General features: G+C 42.6%; 1 protein-coding gene across 2 annotated transcripts; it reads right to left on the reverse strand.

Moving 5' to 3' along the window:
* On the reverse strand, nucleotides 1-3,675 carry LOC307075335 (putative C-type lectin domain family 20 member A). 2 transcript variants are annotated; one of them, XR_013811842.1, is made up of 6 exons: nucleotides 3,577-3,675; nucleotides 3,346-3,380; nucleotides 1,545-1,937; nucleotides 1,122-1,343; nucleotides 919-1,008; nucleotides 1-606 (listed from the first exon to the last, which is right to left on the reverse strand). XR_013811842.1 is itself a non-coding variant. In XM_079735895.1 (5 exons), exons 2-5 carry the CDS (start codon nucleotides 3,377-3,379, stop codon nucleotides 505-507), a joined length of 954 nt encoding a protein of 317 aa, XP_079592021.1. In that variant the 5' UTR covers nucleotide 3,380; nucleotides 3,577-3,675; the 3' UTR covers nucleotides 1-504. The 2 variants fall into 2 exon arrangements, 1 of the variants encoding a protein (XP_079592021.1); XM_079735895.1 differs by having other exon boundaries at nucleotides 919-1,343.
* Between the last annotated feature and the right edge of the window lie 8,769 nt (nucleotides 3,676-12,444).

Here is a 12,444-nt window from a genome sequence, read left to right on the forward strand (position 1 = left end):
TATAACCAACAACATAGCCGAGTGAGGTTTGCAAAGACACTGCCGGGTCATCTGATCCCAGTCTTTTTTATTCTTCAAACTGAAGTTTTGCATATGGTATGACCGCCTTCGGCACATGCTCAAAAGTGCCTTATATGGTAAGGACGGTCAGCCATACATTCCTTTAAGTATGTGATCATCTTCTGCAGTTAATATAAACAATGAAGGGGCGTCAGTACGCCTTGGCCCCAGACTCTCTGGCACCGTGTGAGGCTCTCCTATGAATTCAGAGGTGATTTTGCTGCTTTCCACTATTAATTTATATACACGATATATAGGCCTGATAATACTCATAGTTAATATAAAATTAATGGTTAATTTCTCCCATACCAACAGCAAAGCACAATTTATATTGTATTCTCTAGATGTTCTCAGCCTAAGGGTGGATCTCTTCGGAGCCCTGTTGCTAGATGACTAAAGGTATACTTCAATACACAAAGAGCAGAATGCAGCGATGACCTCCTCTCATGTCTTGCTGGGCGGGTCCTTATGAAACACCTGTCTGTCCTTGAGAACCCAGCTGATATTTGTACCATTCACACCCACCTCGGCCAGTTTGGCATGGAGCTGGTGGACAGACACAAGGTATTAGTAGTAGGCATGGTTACTTCTTATCTATTTACATTTTTTATTCATCTGTGTTCATGGTTTTTATGTTGCTATGTTTGATGTGAGAGATTAGAGCGACAAAATGTTTGATTTTGGCATGTTAGTGTAAGTGGGTTAAGTTAGCATGGGTTTATAAATATATTACATTTAAGTGCTTCCTATATCACAGGAGTCGGCCTACACCTTAAATTAAAACATGTAAATTGTTTTCATAAAACCAAACTATAAGTATATCATATTTGACTGAATAGTATTAATTCGGCGCAATACCTGTTCCAAAATCTGGCGTTCCACCTCAGGATCCGTCATGTTGGCTTCAGAGCTGACCTTGATCTTGAAGGTTGAGCGTTTCAGATTTCCCTGGCAGGCAAAGTTATACAAAAGGCCACATTCCTCATCAAAAAAATGCCCTGAGTTGACGGACATTTTTACACAACGTGGAGCAATGGGGGCTTCAGAGCTGTTTGGTTCACCTGGTCCCCAATTCAAGAAGGTGGCTCTACTTCCGTCAGACCAGAGGGACCACGGATATCTGTGGAGACCAATCCATGTTTCAAATGGGCGAAGTGCCAATACTTTGCCGTTCTCAGCCGCGTTACGCACACTGGCCAGGTCAGTGTAGTTAGACCGGCAGTATTCCAACGCCTCATACCAAGTCATTGGGTTTTGGAGCAGGATGTAGTGAGGCTCTTTATCTAAAACAGAATGAGGTGGGAAAAAGGAAAGGAATCAGATAACATTACATCTCTGTGAATATTCTTCTAATCTATACCCTAATTAAACATGGCTAAGATGTCCATAATAGCTTATATTTGTTATCAGTGTGTGCCTATAATCCTACTTTATTAGTACAGCTAAAATATAGTTAAAAACGAAAAAGTAAAAATGCACCTCACCATCAAAGCAAGTTGCACTAAATCGCGCGTCGCACGGCTTATCCATCCAGCTACCAGTATAGAAAAAAGTTGTACAATTCTCTTTGTTTCCACTGAAGTCTGGGTTATTTACGACCCACGTTCCATAGTTTTGGCCAACTTTGTAGTCCTGGTCTCCAAGGGACCACTTCCAACGGGTGCGGTCATCATAAAGTCCGATCCACATAAAGTCGTTGTCGTAATTAGAGCCCATTCTGGACTCTTGCAGGTGCTGGAGGTCCGCTACGTTGTCTACGGTGGCCAGATCCGCATTCCGCTCCCTGCAGTGTTGCTGAGCATCGTTCCAGTTCAGCTTCTGGTCCACGTAGTAGTAGGATTTGATAGGAGGCAAGGCATGGTGGCCCAGGAAGAGCCCTGCAGGGGAAACCACAGACAGGCACGCAGCCAGTCAGTGGTGAGAGTTGTTCTGTGTCGGCACAAGAACCTTGTTAGTGTCCTATTATGTGTCCTTCGCTACTTGTATTTTCAAAACTCTGCGTGTATGGCTGTTACAACTCATTTTAAACATAGTTATTACTAAATTGTCTCTTCTGCAGTCTTATAAGATAAGATAAAGTATACTTCAATGTCCCCAAGGGGGAAAATATGTCTTGGGCTGCAGTCACTGCATCACAAACTTGCAACATGCCGCATCAAATATAGGCAGAAGTAGACAATACAATTATGCTTCACTGCATAATCCACAACAAAGACAATCGCAAAAAACAAACAAACATAGCTTCAGTTTAGCAGAATGGCCAAAACACAGTGGGGGTAAAAGTGTACAAGAACAGCAATCAGGGCAATAATAGGCTAAGCCCAATAAAAAAAAAAAATACGAGGTTACAGTCATTTCTTACTGTTTAGTATCTTAATTGCATTCATGAATGGGTTGTAATATTTTTTTAACCTGCAGTTTGGCATTCTAAATCGTCTACCTGAGGGTAGCAACCCCATTTCCTGATTCAGTATGTGGGTTGGATCATCCAGAATCTTATGTGCCTCCCTGAGCACAGACTTTTCATACAGCAACTGTAGGTAGCAATATTATTGGTGGCCTACAATTTTAAAAGCTGTAATGACCAGACGCCCTAACTTGGACTTTAACTGAACTGTCAGATTACCCTACCAGGTTTGCATACGTATGCAAACATGGTACCACACAATGTTTCATGAATCATTAATCATTCCCTGTTCCTCCCCCCTAGAACCGAGGTGTTGTCTGATAGATGTATTCCATTTCTTCCCGTTTTTGACTTCTCTGTTCATGGGATAGGTCGATATTTGCATCTGCTCCAAAGATAAGCACCAACCCATTTATTATATATTATATATATATTTATACCCATGTATTTATTTTAAAATTATTTCTTTGTGAAACCTCCTGGTCTGGTCTTCTCTCTCTGTCTTTGATTATCAAACCCTCAGAACTGTATCTGTTTTATGAATCTAAATACATCTTGTGAACACGCTAGTAAACAATGCTGCCACGTCTCACTTTATAAACAGGCCCGCCTCACTTTGCTACAAAGATGATCCTGAACCGGTCAGAACTCAGCCACATTATATAAAAGATTAGAGCAGCGCCAAACAACTTGGTGTCAAAAGTGAGATACCAGACTGAGGTAATTCACAACCTGCTGATTCAACTCTCAGGATTATTACTGACTTCTCTCAGTGCCCGTTTGAATTTTCTGAGTGTGGCTAGGTAGCATTCAATTAAGAAAGCTGGAAACAGTACATAACATAAACAGACACTGAAAAAAACACAAACGAGTCTGACCTGAAAGACAGAGGAGCAGTAAGGTCTCCTGCATCCTGTAACAAAAAAACATTTCACTTCATCAGTTGACACCTTTAGCATTAAAAATGTACAACAAAAACTGCAACGGCAGTATTATACAGTATGACCGGTACACACAACTACAAATGAATGTGTACACACAAGTAGAACATATATGCGCTCATGAAGGAGTAGAGATCTGTTTTGAGGTCACCAAGTGTTTTGTCCTACCTTTGTTAAATTCTATCAGCTTTTTTTATTAATCGGAACTCTTTCATGCGTTCCTTGTAAAATGGCTGACTGCAGAATCGTATGTATGCCTATGGTGTGATATTATATCGAAATGTAATTTGCATGCTTATAAAGAGATGTGCATGCTTATAAAATGCTAGCGAATGGAAGAGCAGGAAGTTTTCCTGGAACAATTATTTTTCCCTTTTCTGACTGGTTGACACAGAGAATCTATATTGATCCATCGACCTATGCATGTACATCAATCCATCTATAATGAACTGACCAATCCTTCCTTCTATCACCAATCCAGTCCACACAGCTACGTACATAATGCAAAGGAAGGTATACGTGTGAGTGTTGCATGCAGTGACAAAATCCCTTAATTCCAAAATAAATTAGCTTCAATAAAAGGCTGGCCCTTTGTGAAGATGCATTAACGACCCAATAAAATGGATCCATTATAAATCAATAGCTTTTGTTGAAAGGACTTTAATGAAAAGGATATTTTTGACTTAGAATTTTCAAGTGTTGTTGTTGTTGCTGACAGGGTCAAACAAACATATGCATTATTATTTTTTAATATATTGCACGTAAAAAATCATGAACTGTGTTGTTGAGCTTCCCTCTCATTCCACACACATCTGTTCGCACACAAGAATACACGCATGAGCAAACTTACACCAAGCATGTTTTCTTTAATACATATTGTGGCAACCCGGCCCCAAAGCCTCAGGCCAAGCGGCCCGAGGGAGAGGTGGTGGATGGCGTATACCGCCGATATCCACCAGCCGGAGCCAGAGAGCATCCATTGCGTAACTCTAATCAACGCAATGGAGAACACCTGCGGCAGAGGGGGAGGAAGATCAGGTACCCTTTAAAAGGCCGTTTGATGTTCTCCCAGGGAAGGGAACCGGGAGTCCGAGCGGAGCAGAGTACCTCCAGGACCCGGTACGGACAGGCAGACTCGTGGATATAACGGACTTTCCCCAACGGCCACGAGAGAACCCGCACACCACGACGACGACGCGCGCCGACACGGCAAGCACCACCGAGACGGCATCACCGACGGGAGTGACCTCCCGTAGAATATAGTAGCTAATATTTCATATTGTAGGATCAATAGGACGATTAGTGAAGCTCCAGCTTGACGCTCCGTTTTTCCCCCAACGCATACTTCATCCAATATCCACAAAAAATCCAAAAATAAAATTCTATATATTCGAAATGAACACAATTGTCTATTATAATATTTCACTTATGAAAATCCAAACGTCATCATAAAATATGAACTTAAATAACGCAAATAGGCATTTAGGCTCCCATATTACCGGTCCCTAATTGTTATCAATCTCTTTGAAACAATTACCCAAATAACTTACATTGAATTAAAGGAGCCTACACGGTATGATACATGTTATGTTAAACACAAACATCAAAAGAAATCTTCTTGTTCTTCACTCCATGACATGAGGACTTGACTTCAGAACAGCCCATTATTGTCATCCGACTCTTGGAGCAAACATAGCTTTGTTATCGGGCGACAAAGCTCATTGGTCTTGGTCTTGACTTTAATCTGACGGACAAAGCCTTTCTTGTCCGGAAAAGTCTCCAGGATCCTCCCAAGAGGCCATGAATTTCTGGGAGATGTCATCCACAATCAGCACCACATCACCGACACAGAAGTTTCTTCCAGGAGTCGACCATCGTTGGCGTTCTTGGAGCTGTGTCAGGTACTCCTTGCACCAGCGTTTCCAGAAGACGCAGGAAAGATACTGGACCTGTCTGTCAGGATTCTGGGTTTGTGTTTCATGTGTTGGACTTTTATTTTGGTTTTTCAGGTATCTCCTGGGCTTGAACTTCCTGTATATGTTTGTGGTCTTCAGTTGCTTTGTGTTTATGTTTACTGTCAGTATTAGCCCTTGTGTATTTCCTGGTTTGTGTTGTGTGATTCACTTCCCGTTCTTTGTTGTCCTATCCATGTGCTTCAGTTTGGTTTCCCTTGTTTTGTGATTCTGTGTCTCCGCCCCTCAACTGTGTCCCGCCTACTAACCTCATCATTACCTTGTTCCCTGCCCACCTGAGTCTAGTTATTAGTTTGAGGTTGATTGTTGTCTTGTCCAATGTTCTACCTTGTTCCCTGCCCACCTGTGTCTTGTTAGTCATGTGTATTTAAGTCCTTGCCTTGGTTCAGTTCCTTGCTCGATCATTGTTTCTGTTGTCGCGTGCACCTTGTGCCTCGTGTGTCATGTATCCAGAGCTTTGTGTGAGTAAAAACCTGTTGTTTGGAAAATAATCTTTGTGTCGTGCATTTTGGGTCCTCAACCTTAGCAGCAGGCGTGACACTGTCTCCATCTGCGGTTAGCATATTGATCTTCCTTGGTGAATACTCCTGGAGGTGACTCGGGCTTGACCTTGAGTAACAACAGGTGATTGGGCCTCTAAATCGTTGAGGTCTGAAGATGGCTTTGTGATGGGCCTGCTGTTTATGACAGCCTCACACAGCAACGTATGGAGGCCTACTTCATCCACAAGTTGTTCCTTCACAGTCACGTTCAGAATCTTTCTCACTGAACGGATCAACCGCTCCCAGCTTCCTCCATGGTGCGAACCTGCTGGAGGATTGAGGTGCCACTGAACACCTTTGTGTTGCAGTTCGTTTGCGATCAGGCTGGTATTCCATTCTTTGCTGGATTTCTTCAACTCACTGTCAGCCGACCAAAAGTTGGTTCCATTATCCAAGTACATCTCTCTGACTTGTCCTCTTCTGGCAATGAACCTCCTTATTGCGTTGAGGCATGCGTCAGTGTCAAGAGAATTAGCAACTTCTGGATGCACAGCTCGTATGACGAGACAGGTAAAGATGACACCGTATCGCTTTACTTGCACCCTACCTTTCTTCACCAGGAACGGGCCGAAATAGTCAACGCCAACTCGCGTGAATTGAGGGTCATCAGGCAGACCTCTGCATGTTGGTAGATCTGCCATGAGTTGTTTGCCAGCTGTTCCATGTAACTTCTTACAGACGACGCACTTGGACAGGAAAGTTCTGATGGCTCCGTTAGCTTCGGGTATCCAGAACCGTTGACGTAGTTGAGCCAACATGTGGTTCCTTCCGGCGTGAGCTGTAATGTCATGAATGTATCTCAACACAAGCCTTGATATGTATGAATGCTTTGGCAGGATGGCTGGCTGCTTAGAATGATCTGGCATTGCCGCTCGGCTCAACCTTCCTCCAACCCTCATGACTCCTTCTTGAAGAACTGGATTCAATTTATGAAGTAGGCTACTTTTATTCACTCTCTGATGTTCCTCCAGCATTTTCATCCTCAAATCTATGTTACTGACGGTACTTAATGATTTCTGTTTCAGCTTCTAATAAATCGTCACATGTAAGGTTTGTTCCTTTGAAAGTCTTCTTGAACTGATCCACTCTGCTTTCTCCACATAATGCGTTAGGTTCCTTTCTCTTTGCTTTCAGCTATAAATTATTTAAATACCACATTATTGGATCATTTAAAGGTAGATCAGGCAAACTGACTTGCATTGGCCTTCTTCCATGCCCTAGACCCCTTCACTCAAGCTGTTGGGGCCCTAGGTCAGCGTTATGGTCAACCAAGGCAGCTTGCATTGAGGCAGCTCAGAAGTATAATGGATATGCCAGCCATCAGAGCAGGTGATGGTAGAGCCCTAGATCAGAGTTCAGGCCTTAGTATGTCTCCTCCAGTCTGTGGGTAGTGAGGGTTTCCTCTTACCTGTTGCTCACATGTCGAGCGGCTTCTGGAGAAACTGCCCAGTGACCAGTTCAGTCACTTTAAGAGGAGCATGAATTTGAGACCAGGTCAGGCCCCCTGTCATAAAACCTCCTGGACTCCTCAAACTGGCTGCAACAGGAAGCAAACTGCCAACCCAGAAGGGAGAGACCACCACGACCCACCAGACCAAGACGGCCACAACCTTACCCGTACCGAGGTACATCCATACTACATGGGGCCAAGAACACCCCTCCAGTGACCTGGCCTAAAGCCCAACCTGTCCCAAATCAGCCTCCCCCCAACACCTCATCAGAACGTTGCCCGGTCTGTACCAATTGCAACTGCAGCTCACATCATGTTTGACTTGAAGTAAGAAAAACAGAAATATTCATTGGTCACACACAAATAACTGAAGGTTAATCTTGTTGAACCGAACTGCTGGTAGATTCATTTAAAAATACAAGGGAAATTACAAGGGAGTTTAAGATACTCACACTTAAGGAATTAACTGCGTTAAGCAAGGTGGTTTAAAAGTTGAATAATTACATGGAACAAACATTTGTAGGTGCATTAATTACAGTTACAGTAGATGCATTAATCACACAATTGTATAAGCTTCTGTAAAAAACAAACATTTACAACCCCACTGCCTAGGGGTAGTGGGGGAAGGCAACAGATGTAAATGAGTTGGGTTATGGATGAGCAAGTTGTTGGTGAACAATGAAGGATGGAAACAACAGAGGATGAAGATGGGTTTGGCATTGGTGAACATAAAGCGAGGTTCTGGGGTTTCCAACGTGTGGGTTTTGGTTCAGCTTCAGTTCGTAAAGAAGTAGGTTTTGGTAGTAATCTGTATTAAGAAGGTGCAATAAAACCCCTCATTTTGATTCCACTCTCATGAGTCATTCTGCCTCTCACCCCTTCGCTCGCGACTATATTCATCTATACTTTTTGTATTTTGTGTGTTCTACAGTGCAATGTATACTGTATAAATTATCTTTCCTTAAAAATACAAAATTTACGAAATTGAAAATCAAGCCTGAGGCACTCAAATGGCTAGCAGCGGCCCTTTGTGGCATGAGAGTGAAGCTCAACAAATGTGTGTGTTGTGTTGCACATAAAAAAGTAATGCACAACTCTGTGTGACCCTATCGACAACAAAATTTGAAAGTAAAAAATATCCGAAGCAACCTAAGCCCTTAAATCCAAACGTTCTATGGTAGATTTACAATGGAAACCCTTTTATTGGGCCGTTAATGCATCTTCACCGAAGGCCAACCTTTTATTGAAGCTGTGAAACAAATTTGGAATTAAGGGATTTCGTCACTGCATGCAACACTCACACGCTGTCTCAGGATAGGTAGAAGGAAGAATAGGTGAGGTCTTTAAAGATGGATTTATGTACGTGCATAGGTCGATGGATCGATATAAATCCTCTGTAATCCTGTCAAGCAGTCTGAAAGGCTGTGTGTATGAAGTGAAAAATGTTTATGTTACGGGACGCAGGAAAACATACTGCTCTTCCCTTCACTAGCATTTTATATGCATGCAAATCTCAGTCGTCAATAAAAACAAATTTGATATAAGAATCAAACCTTAGGCATATGATACTTTCTGCATTCAGCTATCCCTAAATAATCGCATTAAAGGTTTTGATTTAATATCAAAGCTGATCGACAAAGCAACAAATATAGGACAAACAGTATGTGACGTCCAAACATATCTATATTTCTTCTTGAGCGTATATATGGTCTAGTTATATTATTTTTTTTTAGCTGTGTTTAATGCTGATACTGTAAATGAATGAAGGCCATTGCAGTTGTTTTTTAATGCCCAAGGTGTCAATGAAGTAAAATGTTTTTTTTGTAACAGGATGCATAAGACTACTGCTCTTCCTTTCCCTAGCATGTAAGGAAGCATTCTGGATTTCAAATACAGGCAAATCCCAGTCAAAATAAATTCGGATGGTTAAAGCGGTTGACATAAGAATCACACCTTTAGGCCTTGGTAATGTTCTGGAGTCAGCCATTGCACAAGGGTCTCATCAAAGATTTCTGATTATTAACAAAGCTGATAGAACGCAACAAAGGTAGGACAAAAAACTTGGTGACCTCCAAACAGATCTTTATTTTTACTTGAGAGTGTATATGTTCTACTTCTATGTATTTATCCATTTGTAGTTGTGTGTACTGGCCATGCTGTATGTAATGAAGGCCATTGCAGTTTTTGTTGTACATTTTTAATGCTAAAGGTGTCAACTGGTGAAGTGAAATGTTTTTTTGTTACAGGATGCAGGAGACCTTACTGCTCCTCTGTCTTTCAGGTCAGACTCGTTTGTGTGTTTGTCAGTGTCTGTTTATTTTATGTACTGTTTGTAGTTTTCATAATTTAATGCTACCTAGCCGGACCCAGGAAATTCAAACGGGCACTTAGAGAAGTCAGCACAAATTCTTATAGTTGAAGCAGCAGGTTGTGACTCGTATCCCACTTCTGACACCAAGTTGTTTGGTGCTGCTTCAAGCATTCATATAATGTGGCTGAGTTCTGACCGGCTCAGGATCATCTCTGTAGCAAAGTGTGGTGGGCCTGTTTACAAAGGTAGCAGCAGCATTGTTTACTAGCGTGTTCACAAGATGTATTCAGATTCATACAACGTATACAGTTCTGAGGGATGGATAATCACAGACGGAGAGAGAAGACCAGACCAGGAGGTTTCACAAAGAGATCATTTTAAATTAAATACATAGAGTTTCTGTCAAAAAGAGTTGATGTTTATCTTTCCCATGTCTACAACGGGAAGAAATGGGATACACCTATGAGACACAACCTCGGTTCGAGGGGAGAAGAGCAAGGAATGATTCATGGCACATGGTGTGGTCATAAGACTTTAGAAGAGACAATTTAGTAATGTCTATGTTACCACAGTTGTAACAGGCCTACATGCAGAGTTTTAAAAATACAATTAGCGAAGGGCACATGAGGGCACTAACAAGGTGTTCTTGTGCCGACGCTACACAACTAAAAACTCTGCCTGTGTGTGTGCCTTTGTCTGTATGTCTGTGTGTGTGTGTGTGACGTGTGTGCCCGTGGTGTGTAAATAGGTGAGGTTGTGCCACAGATAACACATTTAACAACAAGGACATCTAGCTACAATGCTGGGATGTTTGCGGTTGTTGCACTGCTGTGGCTCTCACCTCCACCTTTGATTGTCACTGGGGGTCTCTAACCCATGCTAATATTGTAATAACTATTTTCGTGTGTGTGTGTGTTGTTTCCCCCTGCAGGGCACTTCCTGGGCCACCATGCCTTAGCTCCTATCAAATCCTACTACTACGTGGACCAGAAGCTGAACTGGACTGATGCTCAGCAACACTGCAGGGAGCAGAATGGGGACCTGGCCACCGTAGACAACGTAGCGGACCTCCAGCACCTGCAAGAGTCAAGAACGGGCTTTAATTACGAGGACGACTTCATGTGGATCGGACTTTATGATGACCGCACCAGTTGGAAGTGGTCCCTCGGAGACCAGGACTACAAACTTGGCCAAAACTATGGAACGTGGTATAATAGGGATCCAGACTTCTGGGATAACGAAGAGAATTGTACAGGCATGCTCCCTATAGGTAGCTGGTTCGATACGTCGTGCTTCAACCTAAAAGCTTCAGTTTGCTTTGATGGTGAGGGTCATTGTTTTTATTACTTTTGGTTTTTATTTATGTTATAGCAGTACTAGTAAAAGAGGATTATGGGCACAAATTGATAACAGGTAAGATATTCTGCTTACCTTAGCCATGTTTAATTAAGGTATAGATTAGAAGAATATTGACAGATGTAGTCTTAATCTGATTCCTTTCCTTTCTTCCACCTCATTCTGTTTTAGATGAAGAGCCTCACTACATCTTGGTCCAAAACACAATGACTTGGTACGAGGCGTTGCAATACTGCCGGTCTCACTACACTGACCTGGCCAGTGTGCGTAACGCGGATGAGAACGGCAAAATATTGGCACTTAATCCACAATCATCATGGATTGGTCTCCACAGACATCCGTGGTCCCACTGGTCTGATGGAAGTAGCACAACCTTCTTGAATTGGGGACCAGGTGAACCAAACGGCGATGGAGGCCTTGTTACTCCACGTTGTGCAAAAGTGTCCGTCACCTCAGGGAGTTTTTTTGATGAGGAATGTGGCCTTTTGTATAACTTCGCCTGCCAGAGAAAACTGAAGCAAAGCTCGACCTTCAAGTTGAAGATCAGCTCTGAAGCCGACATGACGGATCCTGAGGTGGAACGCCAGATTTTGGAACAGGTATGTCTGTATGTCTAAGAGTAAATCTATTTGATTCTTGGTCACTTAGCCATTCACGATAACATAAAATATGAAGACAGAAACATCGAAACCATAAAACACAGATGGGCTACAACGTGGAAATAAATGAGAAGTAACCATGACTACTAACACCTTGCGTCTGTCCACCAGCTCCATGTCAAACTGGCCGAGGTGGGTGTAACTGGTACAAATATCAGCTGGGTTCTCGAGGACGGACAGGTGTTTCACAAGGACCAGCCCAGCAAGACATGAGAGGAGGTCATCGCTGTGTTCTCCTCTTTGTGTATTGAAGTATATCTTTAGTCATCTGGCAACAGGGCTCCAAAGAGATCCACCCTTAGGCTGAGAACATTTAGAGAATAAAATGCTCTCATTTATCATATGCTAGAATTTTGCAGCAGTTATTATTATTAGTTGTATTAGTAGTAGTAGTAGTGGTATTAGTAGTATTAGTAATAGTGCCAGTACCACCACCCCCACCTGCGAGAGCTCCGGTTTCCTCCAACGCCACAAAATGTTTGTGTTAACACTCCTTTCCTGTCCATGACCAAGAGACGGGCGCCTACCTGGAGCTAGTCCCCAGGCCCCGCCCTGTGAGGCAGGCAGCCCACTGCCCGCTCCTAGGTACCAGCTCTCAGCTCCTACCTCCTAGCAGCTCATGGGTTCAATGCAGAGAATTAATTTCCCCATGGGGATTAATTAAAGTAAAAACAATACAAAAAATATTCATATCTGATATATCATATCAATCTTATTATTGCTGATATAAGTGGTAACCCTAAAT

The sequence above is a fragment of the Pollachius pollachius genome, assembly GCF_949987615.1.
Source record: "Pollachius pollachius genome assembly, chromosome: 4".
Lineage (NCBI taxonomy): Eukaryota > Metazoa > Chordata > Actinopteri > Gadiformes > Gadidae > Pollachius > Pollachius pollachius.